The sequence below is a fragment of the Synchiropus splendidus genome, chromosome 1 (genome assembly GCF_027744825.2).
Source record: "Synchiropus splendidus isolate RoL2022-P1 chromosome 1, RoL_Sspl_1.0, whole genome shotgun sequence".
NCBI classification, from domain to species: domain Eukaryota; kingdom Metazoa; phylum Chordata; class Actinopteri; order Syngnathiformes; family Callionymidae; genus Synchiropus; species Synchiropus splendidus.
In genome coordinates, this window is record NC_071334.1 from 7,616,454 (window position 1) to 7,632,281 (window position 15,828).

General features: G+C 42.0%; 2 protein-coding genes and 9 non-coding genes across 11 annotated transcripts; 4 read left to right on the top strand and 7 right to left on the bottom strand.

The window, feature by feature from the left end:
* The first annotated feature begins 1,313 nt into the window (after positions 1-1,313).
* LOC128752281 (gastrula zinc finger protein XlCGF8.2DB-like) lies at positions 1,314-6,081 on the top strand. Its single transcript, XM_053853344.1, has 3 exons — positions 1,314-1,701; positions 2,435-2,557; positions 4,108-6,081. Exons 2-3 carry the CDS (start codon positions 2,482-2,484, stop codon positions 5,103-5,105), a joined length of 1,074 nt encoding a protein of 357 aa, XP_053709319.1. The 5' UTR covers positions 1,314-1,701; positions 2,435-2,481; the 3' UTR covers positions 5,106-6,081.
* An 18-nt stretch (positions 6,082-6,099) lies between these two features.
* Positions 6,100-6,171, top strand: trnaa-cgc (transfer RNA alanine (anticodon CGC)). Its single transcript has one exon. It is a non-coding gene; the product is annotated as a tRNA-Ala (tRNA).
* A 208-nt stretch (positions 6,172-6,379) lies between these two features.
* On the bottom strand, positions 6,380-6,451 carry trnaa-ugc (transfer RNA alanine (anticodon UGC)). Its single transcript has one exon. It is a non-coding gene; the product is annotated as a tRNA-Ala (tRNA).
* Positions 6,452-6,763: 312 nt separating this feature from the next.
* On the bottom strand, positions 6,764-6,835 carry trnaa-cgc (transfer RNA alanine (anticodon CGC)). The gene has a single exon. It is a non-coding gene; the product is annotated as a tRNA-Ala (tRNA).
* A 320-nt stretch (positions 6,836-7,155) lies between these two features.
* Positions 7,156-7,227, bottom strand: trnaa-ugc (transfer RNA alanine (anticodon UGC)). Its single transcript has one exon. It is a non-coding gene; the product is annotated as a tRNA-Ala (tRNA).
* A 189-nt stretch (positions 7,228-7,416) lies between these two features.
* Positions 7,417-7,488, top strand: trnaa-agc (transfer RNA alanine (anticodon AGC)). The gene has a single exon. It is a non-coding gene; the product is annotated as a tRNA-Ala (tRNA).
* Positions 7,489-8,356: 868 nt separating this feature from the next.
* On the top strand, positions 8,357-8,428 carry trnaa-cgc (transfer RNA alanine (anticodon CGC)). The gene has a single exon. It is a non-coding gene; the product is annotated as a tRNA-Ala (tRNA).
* Positions 8,429-8,680: 252 nt separating this feature from the next.
* Positions 8,681-8,752, bottom strand: trnaa-ugc (transfer RNA alanine (anticodon UGC)). The gene has a single exon. It is a non-coding gene; the product is annotated as a tRNA-Ala (tRNA).
* Positions 8,753-10,516: 1,764 nt separating this feature from the next.
* LOC128752283 (gastrula zinc finger protein XlCGF8.2DB-like) lies at positions 10,517-13,449 on the bottom strand. Its single transcript, XM_053853347.1, has 2 exons — positions 13,304-13,449; positions 10,517-12,235 (listed from the first exon to the last, which is right to left on the bottom strand). Exons 1-2 carry the CDS (start codon positions 13,320-13,322, stop codon positions 11,190-11,192), a joined length of 1,065 nt encoding a protein of 354 aa, XP_053709322.1. The 5' UTR covers positions 13,323-13,449; the 3' UTR covers positions 10,517-11,189.
* Positions 10,993-11,064, bottom strand: trnaa-agc (transfer RNA alanine (anticodon AGC)). Its single transcript has one exon. It is a non-coding gene; the product is annotated as a tRNA-Ala (tRNA).
* Positions 13,450-15,027: 1,578 nt separating the features above from the next.
* trnaa-agc (transfer RNA alanine (anticodon AGC)) lies at positions 15,028-15,099 on the bottom strand. Its single transcript has one exon. It is a non-coding gene; the product is annotated as a tRNA-Ala (tRNA).
* Between the last annotated feature and the right edge of the window lie 729 nt (positions 15,100-15,828).

The window sequence follows — 15,828 nt, forward strand, 5'->3', positions numbered from 1 at the left end:
GACGATTCAGATTGCTTTTCTGTGAAAAACATTTTCCACATTGAGAGCAGGTCAAAGGTTTTTCTCCAGTGTGAAATCTCATGTGATCATTCATGGCGTGTTTCTGTGAGAAACATTTTCCGCACTGGGTGCAGATAAACAGTGTTTCTTCTGGGTGCATTCTCGGGTGGTTCCTGAAGTCATCTTTCCTTGTAAAACAACGGACACAGTGGGAGCAGATGAAAGGTTTTTCTCCAGCGTGCATTACCATATGGTTCCTCGGTTTGCATCTTATCTCAAAATAGTAGCCACAAAGCGGACAAGGCCAAGGTCCATGGCAGGATTTCCTGTGTCGTGCCAGTTCAACCTCTGAGGAGTATTTCTTTCCACATCCAGTGCAGATCAGTGATTTGTGATCAGTATCTTCTGTCTCCTCTCTGTCATGAATGCTAGGATTCTCAACAGAGTTGGAATCTGACTGAATGTTAATGGTTCCTCTCCTGTCTTCACTGTCTTCTGATTCACAACACAATGACCTCTGGTGGTCAGAGAGGAGATGCGTATCCATGCCGGTTGGTTCTGGTCCAGCGTGAACTCCGCCTGCTCCTGTGTTAAGTAAATTAAAGTACATGATTTAAAAGACTATTTGGCATCAATATTTATAACTAAATTATACTTTAAAAGATAATTTCACTATTCATCATACATGAGAGAACATTGATATTCGACATGACGTACTGTAAAACAAAGACAGCGAATGTAACTTGATGGAAACACTCGCGGGACTTTGAAAGAGACACGCCGCCACCATTCCTGATTGGTCTTGGAATCGATTTGTCTTTGTGCACGCACTCAATCACCCATGCGCCTCGCGTTCTTTGATAAGCATGCAGCGCGGTTTCATTAGTGAGTTAGAAGCGACTAAGCATTTACACATTTAAATTACTAGCCTAACCTATTTAAAAAAGGTTAGGCTAGTAGTTATAAGACCCATGTGTTGCAGGTCAAAATAAATAATCTCCTAAGCGCATAAACAGGACAACTATGCTGTTTGGTGGAAGTATATATTTAAGATTAGGGAAGAACATATTTCATCATGGAATGCCTGATGTCAGCAGCGGCTGATCAGCCAAGGCTTGAATGAATCCTTAAAAACCATTTCTTCCACCGGACAATCCACGAAAAAAACACGAGGCTGCTTCAGAGTTGTAGGTGAAGAACAAGGAGGAGTGGGCGGAGCCATGCGCACAAACATCCGGGTCACGTCCTTCCCTCATCCGGAAGTGCAACTTGAGTTGCTCTTCAACACAGCATACTGTTCGCGTTTTGTTTGTTTGTTATATGAGTACAGGGCAGTTTTTCGAATTTGATGTCATTGTGTAGCAAAATAGATCGAGCCAACTTTCTGAGCCACACTCTTTCAGAACAAGAGGAGGCGGTAATGCACCGAAATGCACCCATCAACAACAGGAAAAAGGAAAACAGGCCGCGCCATCACCGCCGTTTTCTTCTCTGAGAACCGTCAAGTAGCTTCGCGTCCTTTTGTTCTCCTTTGGTGGATTAAAAACGTATGACTGCACATTTTAAACGATTCTTTCAAGCAGCGACGGATAGCTGCTGCCGACAGTTACTAGCTGTCAAGTTTGCGTGACATATTCACTGGCTGTAAACGAGAAAGGGAACGAACGAGAGTCCTGCTGGAGATGGAGACTGAGAGAGCAGGTACTCACACACACACTCGACAATGTTAAACATCACAACACCATGCTATTTCTCGGTTCGGGTGGCAACAGTCATACACTAGTTAAACTCGGAACACAAGCGGATAGGAGCCTCGCCACGTGAGATTGCTGGACCAGCCAATCTGCATTGCACATATACAATTTACATGCAAAGTCATCTTCTTTTTTCTGGTCCAGAAGACCATTAGGTTCGATCTGGTTATAACCTTGGTTCTTCCTTTATGTTTATCACAAAGCCTCGCAGTCTCCAGAGGTCAGACTCATCTGTAGTTTGAAACTTGTGCCACTCAAATTATCTTTACACTTAAACTTAGTATTTTACATCTTGTAAAATGTAAGGGTACGCATTTTGTTGTAAGGAAGCCCTTACATATATATTTTATTTAGATTACTGAAGATAAATAAACACCACTGTAAACCATATGACATGCTTATAAGAATGTTTAGATATGTTCATAATTGAACAGTTATTACCTGCAACACAAAATCATGTAGGAAACACCAGTCTGATGACATGGTCTGGGCAGTGACATGTGACAGTATTTCCCACTCTCTGTCTGTGAACAGGCACTCGTGGCTGGTAGATATTTTTTGTTTTGTTTTGTTTCTGATGTAGTCAGCTGTGATTTCACCTTTGAAGCGTTTTTATCCTGAGATCCAATAGAGAAGCAGTCACTCTAACTATAAAACCTCTTTTTTTGCACTGTCTGCAGCCTGTTGAGTGACACAAGGAGCGCTTGCTTTATCCACCACAGTCAGGATGAGTGTGAGCGATTCTTCTTATCCACTTCCAAATCATCATTGGCGGCAAGACACGACGTTATATCCCTTTCCTGGTAAACAGTTCAGCAGCCGATCAAACACTCAAATTTAACTCATGACAACACCAACTACTGTCAAATGTAGACCAAGGACTCGTTGCTGGATTCCCGTAGTTGATGCTAGTATCGTGCAGCCTAGTGTCACTCCACAGCGCCATCTCCTGAGCGCAACACAGACTGCATTCATAACATAGACACACATGAAGTCACTTGGCACTTGACAAACGGGAGGTGTTGTCTGACAGAAGTCTCTTTTGCCAGAGTACAACTATTCTGCCAACGATTCAATGTCAAGGTTCATTACAACAGTTTACATTCTGAATTATTATATAACAGAAAATCTACTTCTGCATCAATGGAGACAAGCACGTTCTCTTTTTCATCTCTCATACACAAAGAAATTACTCACTGTGTTCTAGTTTCCACCACTAAAACAGTCTCCTACACTTATTTCAGCGTTGCTTTCATTGCACACAGCAGGTATAACATTTTCTGTGAAGTGGCTGCAAGATGGCAGCATGTTCTATGGGTTCCATGTCTTCACGGTGACAAAACCCAAGGTTTTCCACGGCTGAAATGAGCCCAAATGCCCCCTTTAACACAGATTTTTTTTTATCTTCTGCTCCTCTTACATGTTTTTCCTTTGCAATTTGTTCCCTTGGGGTTGCTGTTCACTGCCATGAACCTGTTGCTTATGTCGCGTCCTATGGAACAGAAAGTTGAACCCTGAGAAACATTAATGTTGGATTATTATGGCTGTTTATCGGCAGGTATCTTGCGATACGTTACATATCACAATACAGGATTGGTGATGTGATACATTGTTATATATTGTGATATTGTAAGTCGGGGCGAAAACAAATAAACTACAATATCTAGTGCATGAAAACAAGTTTATTCTTATGATGTCAGTTCAGTTAGATTTTCAATTAAATTTTGCCCAGTATGAATCTGTCCCTTAATCAACTACACTCCAGTGTACAACGAGAAAATGTTGGTACTAAACATGTCACAAATGCAGCAGCATATCCAAGTATCTGTGCATTAAATATTGATTTAGCCGACTTCTATCAAGACAATGTCACATAATCGAGCATTGCATATTGATATTTTCTTACTCCCTAATAATCACAAGGATATTGCTGATGCATTAAATATCGAGTTTTGATATAAGATTTATTTCATGACACCATTAATCCACTTACTTCATTCAAGTGCACGTTCGGAATCGAATCGATTCTGGAAACTGGCTATGACCAGCCGTATTAAGAGTATCAATTTACACTGTTCTTCTCGAGTGTTGTTCATGAGTTAGCGCTAGCAAAGCACCAACGTCCAGGACATGACATCAACTTCAGTCACTTTACAAGCGACGATAAGCAACAAATACCAAATTGAAAATCTGTGGTTGTAAACCACAGGTGGACAAACAAACTTGCTTTTTTAGTCTGAGGTTATTACACTCTTGTAATATTAATTTGGGTCACTCCGGATTTTACAGCACATAACCACATTGATAAGTTATTTTCTAATGAGCTTTCATAATTCCCTGTATTTTTCAACAGGAGCAGGTGGAGATGAATCGACTGGAACAGGACCAGGATGCTTGGATACCCCTCTCCAACCTGACCACCAGAGGTCACTGTCTTCTGAATCTGATACTGATGACAGTGAAGACTGGAGAGAAACCAGTGACATTCAGTCAGGTTTCAACTCTGTCGAGAATCCAGATATTCATGTCAAAAAGGAGACAGATGATGCTGATCACAAATCACTCATCTGCTCCAGATGCGGGAAGAAATGCTCCTCAGAGGCTGGACTGACTCAACACATGAAATCCTGCTACCGTGGACCTTTGACGTGTTCCCTTTGTGGAAACCGTTTTGAAACGAGTAAAAAAATGTGGAACCACATGAGGATTCATTCTGGAGAAAGACCTTTCATCTGCTCCCGTTGTGGAAAATGTTTTTCAACGAAAAATGACCTGGGAAGGCATATGAGGATTCACACTGGAGAAAGACCTTACATTTGCTCCCAGTGTGGAAAATGTTTTTCACAGAAAGGTGACCTGGGAAGGCATATGAGAATTCACACTGGAGAAAAACCTCACATCTGCTCCCAGTGTGGAAAATGTTTTTCACAGAAATGTGACCTGGAGAGACACATCAGAATTCACACTGGTGAAAAACCTGTGTTCTGTTCTCAGTGTGGGAAATTCTTTTCAGAGTATGGTCACCTGAAAAGTCACATGAGAGTTCACACTGGTGAAAAACCATTCTTCTGCTCCCAATGTGATAAATGTTTTACAGAGAAAGGTTCCCTGACAAATCACATGCGAATCCACACTGGTGAAAAACCTTTCATCTGCTCAGAATGTGGAACGTCGTTCTCACGAATTAGTAATCTCAAAAGACATATGAAAATTCATGCAGGAGAAAAACCTTTCATCTGCCCCCAATGTGGAAAACGTTTCTCACGGAAAGGTGACTTAAAGAAGCACATGACAGTTCACCTTTCAAAAACTCTCAAAGGAAAATGTGTAGCTAAAACAGAGCATGAATAGACACTTGATAGCTCACATTAAAATAACTGTATTCTGTCATTTAAAAAAAAAATACTGGAAAAGTATAAACCTCTGCCAAGCAGCTTCTGTAACATTATTTCCCCAATATGGAAAGTGATCCCATGTGACTGTCATCACTTATCATTAGATTTCTTTGAGATTTAAATCACATTAGAATTTTTTGCACTTATCCAATGAAATGTAACTTGTATGTGTGTCCAGTGCGAACTGTAAACATCCCAAAAGTGTCCTGCAAGCACTGAGGACGTGATGATATCACACACAGCCAGTGCGCATGGTGTTTGTAAGTAAGGTCGCTAGTGGTGGTGTATATCCTGTGGATTTAATGTTACTGCCTTTCCAAGGCCAGCACATGCACAACATATTTGTTTTGAAGGTGAACGTTATTGGCGGTTTCCAAAGATGATGTACGCTTCAATTCTAGGTGGTGCTATATTCATATAGTGAAACTATTATCCGATACATATCCCATTCCACATCCTCTGTAGCTTCTGCATCCTCATGTGCACACTTCATTTTCAAATATTTGTCAACAGGGAACATCACAGATGGATCTTTTTCTGAGTTTGGGCAGCGCCACAGAAGAGACAGTTGTTGGTTAGTTGTTTAGTGGAGATGCTGGGGATCGAATGACTGTTTCCGACATCACAGATGGAGATTAAATTGTTTTTTACCAGTGATTCACAAAACAATCACACTACTGACCTTCCTCCCCTTTCAGGTGCTGTTCTTCACTGAATCAAAACCAAGTATGTTACAGAACATTCAAACTGACATCACGGACAGAGCTCTCAAGAGATTCAATGAAAGCTTTTAATCTCCCTGAGTTTTGTATTTCAGCTGACTCACAAAACAATCATTCTCTCTGTCTCCAAATACAACATTTCCTGTCTTGATTTCTTCATCCACTTGAGCTCCAGCCCGTCATAATTTGGTTCTCAGGTATGTTAGTTCCGCAAACCCATTCACATCAGGGGATGTAGCTCAGTGGTAGAGCGCATGCTTCGCATGTATGAGGTCCTGGGTTCAATCCCCAGCATCTCCACTACTCTTTTGCTTTCTCAGGTTATGAGGTTATCAGTGAAAGGACCTCATGGCAGCGAGGTTCTTTTAGTGATAGTGAAATTCAAAATGAACTTTCACAAGCTCAGGCACCCAGAGCAAAGTACAAGTCTCAACTGAGCAAGGCAAAAGGGTGCTTCAGAATTTGGACAGCACCATGCCAGAGACAGGTTTGTATTAACCATATGGAGTGGAGATGCTGGGGATTGAACCCAGGACCTCATACATGCAAAGCATGCGCTCTACCACTGAGCTACATCCCCTTGTGTGTCCCCTTTGAAACACTCACTTGAAACCACTGGCATCACGGACAGACCGAGATTCAATGAAAGCATTCAATCTCCCTGTGTTTTTTGTTTAGACTGACCCAGAAAACAGTCACATGTTAGTGTTTCTTCTCTCTCTTCCTCATGGCAGTGAGTTTTGCAGAAAATGGCTTTTTTAGTGATGGAGAAATTCAGAATGAACATTCTTGCAGTCATGCACCCAGAGTAAAGTGCAAGTCTAAACTGAGCAAGGCAAAATGATCTTGTTCAGCATCATGGCAGAGATAGGTTTGTATAAGCAATATAGAGTGGAGATGCTGGGGATTGAACCCAGGACCTCATACATGCGAAGCATGCGCTCTACCACTGAGCTACATCCCCTTGTGTGTCCCTTTTGAAACACTCACTTGAAACCACTGGCAGCACGGACAGAGTTCTCGAGATTCAATGAAAGCATTCAATCTCCCTGAGTTTTTTGTTTCGACTGACTCACAAAACAGTCACACATTAGTGTTTCTTCTCTCTCTTCCTCATGGCAGTGAGTTTTGCAGAAAATGGCTTTTTTAGTGATGGAGAAATTCAGAATGAACATTCTTGCGATCATGCACCCAGAGTAAAATGCAAGTCTAAACTGAGCAAGGCAAAATGATCTTGTTCAGAGAACACCATGGCAGAGACAGGCTTGTATTAGCAATATAGAGTGGAGATGCTGGGGATTGAACCCAGGACCTCATACATGCAAAGCATGCGCTCTACCACTGAGCTACATCCCCACGGACAGAGCTCTCAAGAGATTCAATTCAACTGCAACATTCCCTCTCTTGGGTTCTTCATCCACTGAGCTCCATCCGCTCATGGTTTGGTTCTGAGGTATGTTGTTCCTGCAGCATCCACCACTTTCAGCTTCCTGATCCACATTGATCTGTGTTTCCAGTCAGTGAGGGCCAAGTGCAAGGATACATGGGGATGTAGCTCAGTGGTAGAGCGCATGCTTAGCATGTATGAGGTCCTGGGTTCAATCCCCAGCATCTCCACTCTCTTCCTTGTGATGGACTTGTTTCTATTCACAGAAGTATCAGGAAGCAACTGAGAAAGATGGCTCTGATGGTATGGTGATCATGCTGTGGAACTACCTCATGTTAAGTTGGGGCAATATTCTCTTTTCGTGATGGAGAAATTCAGGAGCTCTACACTGACATACCTGGTGCCACCAACACAGTCTGGTGTGGCCTTTCCATGAGACCAAGCAACACAGAGCTGCTGCACCATGTTGGGAGGAGAATTCGGAAACCTTTCTCCTATGAATGCTGTAACGCTCATGTATGCACTGCAGTACTGTACCCATTTTGCCTCTGCTTAATTCTGAATTCAATAAAAGAGTAAAGAATTGAAATCCATTTTTTCATGTGAAAAAAACACCATGTAAATGCAACATTAATTTATTTAAATCAAAATGAAACATAAATTGATTTACTTACACATCCTCTGAGTTTGGGCAGCACCACGGAAGAGCCTGAGGCAGTTGTTGGCATAAACGTTTATAGTGGAGATACTCGGGATTGAATGACTGTTTCCGACATCACAGATGGAGATTAAATTGTTTTTTACCAGTGATTCACAAAACAATCACACTACTGACCTTCCTCCCCTTTCAGGTGCTGTTCTTCACTGAATCAAAACCAAGTATGTTACAGAACATTCAAACTGACATCACGGACAGAGCTCTCAAGAGATTCAATGAAAGCTTTTAATCTCCCTGAGTTTTGTATTTCGGCTGACTCACAAAACAATCCTTCTCTCTGTCTCCAAATACAACATTTCCTGTCTTGGTTTCTTCATCCACTGAGCTCCAGCCCGTCATAGTTTGGTTCTCAGGTATGTTCCGCAAACCCATTCACATCAGGGGATGTAGCTCAGTGGTAGAGCGCATGCTTCGCATGTATGAGGTCCTGGGTTCAATCCCCAGCATCTCCACTACTCTTTTGCTTTCTTACACAAGGTTTATTCAGACGCACAAAAATATCAGGAAGCAGCTCAGCTTATGAGGTTATCAGTGAAAGGACCTCATGGCAGCGAGGTTCTTTTAGTGATAGTGAAATTCAAAATGAACTTTCACAAGCTCAGGCACCCAGAGCAAAGTACAAGTCTCAACTGAGCAAGGCAAAAGGGTGCTTCAGAATTTGGACGGCACCATGCCAGAGACAGGTTTGTATTAACCATATGGAGTGAAGATGCTGGGGATTGAACCCAGGACCTCATACATGCAAAGCATGCGCTCTACCACTGAGCTACACCCCCTTGTGCCTCAACAGGAGTGTTTTTATTTTGAGATAAAGATAAGAAACTATGAACAGCAAACTACACCCATCAACGGAGAAACATTTATTCTAAAAGAAAAAAACAATAAGAACAATGAACTAAAACAGCCAAGTTGAATCATCAGAGCAAAGTTTATGATGGTGCAATTGTGAGTTCCATCTGTGGAGTTGTCAAATGTCTGTCAGTACAGAGCTGAAGATGAGCCTCCATGGTCACCAGCGCTCTTTTCAGTTCATTACTATTCTCAGGAGCTGTTTACTCCTTGACTGTCCACAGAGCAGCTATCAGTTATTCACAAATCCACAAATTTGTCACAGAAGGAAATGATTTCCAAGTCAGTGAGGATGAAAACACAACACAGAAAAAGAAATACAGTTACAACTAGAAAAGCACTCAGGGAGCACAAGCCTCTGCCAAGCAGCTTCAGTACACCGGCTGCATCTCCCACTGACCAAGTATCCTCCCAAAAAGGATAGCCACCTTGGTGGGGGTATTTTATCAGTTCACCTGGACTCAATCTAGTGGTGAGCTCCATTCCAACATTGACAGTGGCACCAAAGCAACCTGGTATGCATTGATCCTCCAGACTCATAGTCCTCAGTAGCCATGTACCTTGTTCAAGTCCCTCCAACACAGATCAGTCATCTGCAGGAAGAAATACAGGAGGTTATTTTTCAGAGTATGGGCAGTACCATGAGTCAGAGGGAAGGATTTGCAGAAATAATGCACAGTGGAGTGGTCCTCATTGAGTTGCAACAAGGTACATTGCAGTGTGACCAAAGGGTTGAGTTTGATCCAGGTATGTCCACTTTCTTTATGTAGGGTGCCACTTTGAAGATAAACAGTCGTTTGAAAATTTCGGGATGTTCGATAATCCATTTTCTCCGGACCAATACCAGTATGAGCACTCATTAAAACAGAGTAACCGACAGCACATCGTGCTTTTTAAACAGGTTGGTGCATTAGCGCCCCCTCTTGTTATGATGTGTGGGTCAGACACTGCTTCCAATCATTTTTCCCTATTCTTAGTCTGAGTCTCATATTTCCCACCATAAAAACATATTCTTCGGATTCTTCTTCATGAGAATTAGAGTCAGCAATTACATGTTTTCCTGGTGTTTTCGGTCTTAAGTTCAGTGTTTTGTGTTTCTGTAACTACACTCTATAATGCTGTGTTCTTTTCCTAACCCATTCACTCGGTAGCAGTCCAGTTTCGCCAGGTTGGGTTAATAATTTTGAGGTTGGGTCACGTTAACAGACTTTTGAGGTTGACGCTGACCGCCATATGAACTCAAGTAATTCATTTCTAACGTTACATCGACCAATCGAAACCCTGGTGGGGTAGTGTAACGCCTGTTGGCTTTGCAACCTAGAAAGGTCCTATATGCTGGATGACATTTGATTTTTAAGAGTGGGTCAAGTTTAGTTCTGTTCCTCTGAAAATGTTTTCCTTCAAAAGTGAAAAATCATGTGAGAAAACACACGGGAGAAAAACATTTCCTTTGCTCTTAGTGAGGGGTACTGAAGATCCAGCAGCTTTGGAACACTGTTCTAATTCCCAGACAAATCTTTAACATTTAACATGACCAGTACTTACACCCCACGGGAAGGATCTCTGGAGGTTGGCCATTGAGCCCCAACTGCCACCAAAAACACTAACAAAAACGTGAATTGAGAAAACATGAATCATGAAAATCTATTTTATTACACAAAAATTGAAGTGCACACATTAAATTGACAAACCTCAATTTCACATTGACATTATTTCAAATGGCTACAGTATCTGCTCCTTGCTGGCCCCTGACCTTCTTCCCCAGGTACAAAAAAAAGAAAATACATAAATGATCACCCACATAGGGTGTGGGGGTTAAATGACCATATCTCATTCCACATAGCTACTGTGTCCTTACTTAGACATTACAACATGGATCAGTTATTATCAACAACAAACTAAGCAGGAGGATCTTTTCAGACATTGGGCAGCACCACGAAGGAGACAGGTTGGCATAGTTAATGCAAATATGCACTGTTGCCATCAAGCGGCTGAAATGGTCAACACACCTTGGCTGCGTTAAGAGAAATGTATTAGGTTGTAAATTTGGTTTGGTCTCCCAAGGATTCATCCAGCATCAACAGGAAACAATGCAGGAGGATAGTAATCAGCGTATACTGAGCCATGAAGGAGAGTGATGGAAAAGGTTGGCACTAATAATATAGAGTGGAGATGCTGGGGATTGAACCCAGGACCTCATACATGCTAAGCATGCGCTCTACCACTGAGCTACATCCCCAAGTGCAGGAGCAGGGAACAATAAAGTCAAAAATGAATAACAAAGTCAAGAGCGGCAAAGAACAGAGCCAGAGAGCGAGTTGCAGAAGACAAGCTGATTATGCATTTGGAATAGTTAGAATCTTATCAATTCTCGTTCTCAGTGTGAACCTTCATGTGATCGGTTAGGTTACTTTTCCGTGAAAAACATTTTCCACACTGGGAACAGATGAAAGGTTTTTCTCCAGAGTGAACTCTCATGTGGCCATTGAGGTGGCCTCTCTGCGAAAAACACTTTCCACACTGGGAGCAGATGAAAGGTTTTTCTCCAGAGTGAATTCTCATGTGCCTCATCAGGTTGTCTTGCCGAGCAAAGAATCGGCCACACTCAGAGCAGATGAGAGGTTTTATACCAGTGTGGACGCTCATGTGATTCTTCAGTTGACATTTCTCGGAAAAACACTTTCCACACCAAGAGCAACTGAATGGCTTTTGACCAGTGTGAACTCTGATGTGCTTATTCAGGGTACTTGATTGTGTAAAACATTTACCACACAAGGTGCATATAAAAGGTTTTTCTTTTGTATGAATTCTAATGTGCCTTATGAGCGGTTCCGATTTGGAAAAACATTTTCCACAGTGGGAGCAGATAAAAGGTTTTTCACCAGTGTGAACTCTCATGTGATTCTTCAATTCGTTTTTCCTTAAAAAACGTTTGCCACACTCAGAACAGGTGAAAGGTTTTTCTCCAGAGTGAATGCTCATGTGACTATTCAGGTTGCCTTTATGTGAAAAAGCTTTTCCACAATGAGAGCAGGTGAGAGATTTTCCTTCAGAGTGAATTTTCATGTGGTTCCCCAGTTTTTTTCTCGTTTCAAAATGGTTTCCACAAAGCGAACAAGTCAAAGATTCTTGACAGGATTTCCTGTGTCGTGTGAGAATCATTGTGATGCATTTCTCTCCACTTCCGGAGCAGATCAGTGATTTGTCATCAGCATCATCCGTCTTCTCTCTAACATCAACGTCCGGCTCTTCTACAGAGTTGGAATCTGACTGAAAGTTAGTGGTCTCTCTCCAGTCTTCACTGTCATCAGTGTCTGAATCAGAAGACAATGACACCTGGTGGTCAGGATCGAGAGGTGCATCCAAGTCGCCAGCTGGTTCTGTTCCACTCGCAACCTCTCCACCAGCTCCTGTTTTAATACATTAAAGTACATAATTAAAGAGACCATTTAGAATCAATATTTCTAACTAAACATGTTACTACATCATAATACTGACAAAAACTATTAGAAAAAATAAACTGCATCACAATTAAAAATATCCCCAACCTGCTTGTTTCAGGGGGTTTTAACTCTTAAATCAAGGAGATTTTTCAAGCAAACTTTGATATCACTATTTCAATGTCAGTAGCTTAAAATGGTTAGAGATGAAGGCATGTTGGTTCAAATACTCTTCAGTGTATAGCTTGTATGCTTTCTACCGTAGCACTTGATTGCAAGTAGTGCTTGCTGCAGAACCAATGGGTGGGGTGGCACCAGGCCCAACCCCACTACCCATGAGCTCCACTAAAAATTTCCACACCGAGCGGAGAAGCTGAGCGGAGCCCAGTGTAGCCTTAGTACTCACTCGTAGTAGTAAACCATAAATGACACTGTCATGGACAAACATCAAGTTGTGGTACTTATTTCAACAACCACAAAGATTATAGAGTGTTACAACAACCCTGTCCACAGGAAATAGAATCATGGCAGATTTGTTTTCAATCGAACTGGGACTGGACTTGGGGGCGGGGTTGGACCTGGTGGTTACTCAGCGACGACCCTGATTGTGAGCAGTTGTCCTCATACACAGTCACATCTCTTATTTCTTAAAACATATCCAACAGGCAAATACCACACTAGTTCTGATTCTGCCACTGCATGGAGATCGACTACCGTGAACAGACTGTTGTTTTTTTTAAATTTATATTTTGTATTCTCAGATGTGCATAGTGTTCATCGTAGAACTCTACACGACGCACATAGTTAAATGCTGCTATAAGCTGCAAAAGTCATCATATTTTTAGCACATAACCTTTACATTTCAAGTTGGAAGCTCTAGAAGAGCAGCCACATGCTGCTATATGATTAGTGCAACAACGCTAAAATAGTCGGATACGAAACTAATATTAAAATAATCGTTTGTGGCAGCCCAAAAACAAAACTGCTCTCTGCTCGAGGGTGACACGGTGTAGCACCACCGTTTGTGCGCGTGTGTACCTGCTCTCTCGGTCTCCATCTCCAGCGGGATTGTTTGTCCTTACGTCTCTCGTTTATAACCGATGAATATGTCGTGGAAACTCGGCAGCAGCTGCTAGTAGGAATCTTTCAAACACTGGGCAGCTTCATCCACCAGATGAACCTGCTGCCGTGTTATGAGAGAAGAACATGGCGGAGTGGGCGGGGCCTGTTTTCTTCTCGCTCTTGTTTTTCAACGACAGTTGGAGCATTTTGGTGCATTACCGCCCCCCGGTGCACCGAAGTGAAGACGAGATACTTCCATTTCCTCATATTCTTTTTTATGTACACAATTTGTGACTAACATTAAAATGAAAAGACTCCTTCATGCTCAGTATATTGTTGTGCTCCCATCTCCCTCATTGCTCCCTTTATAGTCCCCCTCTGTCTCATGTTTCCCAGCCTATGGTTGAGTGTTGCTCTTTCTGTCAGTCAGAGTCACCTGTCCCATGTTTTCCTGCTGTTTTTCATGTCGCTATGAAATATTCCGCAGGACCTAAAGCTTTCGTTCAGCGTGCTGTGTATGACGCGACACAGATGTTACCGGCACCAGGTCAAGGGGAATCTGACGGACAACAAAGGATACACAGATTAAAGAGTACTTTGTGACCAGATGAAAAACTGAAATGTAAACAAGGAGCTTTCCCTCATGACAGTTGTGAAAAACAGGTGACTTGCCGCCTCCAGCTCCTGTGGGTTGACCACGACCTCTAATGTCCAAACAGATACTGACATCAAAGAATCACACAAACAAAATTAAAAGAAAAACGAGGTGTCTTTTTTTCCACATACGCTTTCAACCCTTTACACAGAAATTCGAGCAGCACCCGACACAAGAGATCAGCAATCTGTGGGTTTGGCAGACTTTCACCGGACTAAAAATATGTTGATGATGTATGGCATATGATCAAACTAGGGATTCACTGAGCGTTGAGATTAATAGTACAAGAATTGCCTGACCTAAAAGGGTCCAAAATATGTATGCATCAAATCATCACTGTGTTTCTCTGACAAATTCGTTTTTTTAATAGGAGGATTTGGGCAGCACCAAGAAAGAGACAGGTCGGCAAAGTTAATGCAGAAGGGAGATGCTGGGGATTGAACGCAGGAACTGATACATGCTAAGCACGCACTGTACCATTGAGCTACATTTCCCTGCAGGGATGGTTCAGAAGGATGAAGAAGTTGGTGGATGCTGCAGGGACTGGAAGAGGCACAACATACTTGAGAACCAAACCATGAGTGGATGGAGCTCAGTGGCATGAAGTAGCAGTAGCAGTTCAACCAAACTGATGTTCTAAAACCAATAAAAAAAATGATTCTGTGTTATTGCTATTATACACGATACAGTGATTTGTGGTGAAAGTAAAATGGGATAGGATGCTTGTTACAATAAGGAAATAAAGTTTGCATAAAAAATATATTTGAATGGGGTTGCTGGTCTCAAGTTTGCACTGTTGCCATCTAGCGGCTGAAAAGGTCAACACACCTTGGCTGCGTTAAGAGAAATTTATTAGCTTGTAAATTTGGTTTGGTCTGCCAAAGGGTACAGATTTACTTTGTCACTATTCTTCATAGCTACAACTTCAAGTACTTTAACCGGGACCGTCCAGCATCAACAGGAAACAATGCAGGAGGATATTTATCAACGTGTACTGAGCCATGAAAGAGAGTGATGTAAAAAGGTTGGCACTAATAATATCGAGTGGAGATGCTGGGGATCGATCCCAGGGCCTCATACATGCTAAGCATGCGCTCTACCACTGAGCTACAAGTACAAAATGACAGAACAATAAAGTGGCAAATAAATAAAGTCAATAGAGGCATCAGAACAGAATCGGGAGTAAAGTTGCAGAGAGCAAGCAGATTATGCATTTGGAATCCTTACAAAAAATATTTTCCCCACTGGGACCAGATGATGCCATGCTGCGTAAAACATTGTGTGAATGACCATGTGCTTCTTCAGGGCACCAACCTCTGAAAAACATCTTCCACAGTGGGAGCAGATGTAAGGTTTTTGACCAGTGCAAACTTTCATGTGCTTTTTCAGGTAGCCACATTGAGAAAAAAACATTTACCACACATTGAGCATATAAACAGTTTTTCTGTGGCATGAACTCCGATGTGCCTCTTCAAAACGTCTGGACTTGAAGAACATTTTCCACACTGGGAGCAGATGAAAGGTTTTTCACCAGTGCGAATTATCATGTATCATGAATTATCATATTATTATGTGTTTATTCAATGTGGCTTTCTGTGAAAAACAATTCCCACACTTGGAGCAGGTGAAGGGGGTTTTCTCCAGTGTGAATTCTCATGTGAACATTCAGGGCACTTTTCCGTTGACAACAGTTTCCACACTGGGAGCGGAAGTAAGGTTTTTCTCCTGAGTGAATTTTCATGTGGTTCCTTAGTTTCTGTCTCATATTAAAACGATGTCCACAAGGGAACAGATCAAAGGTCCACAGCAGTATTTCATATACAATTGTCCTAATGAGTGTTAAAAG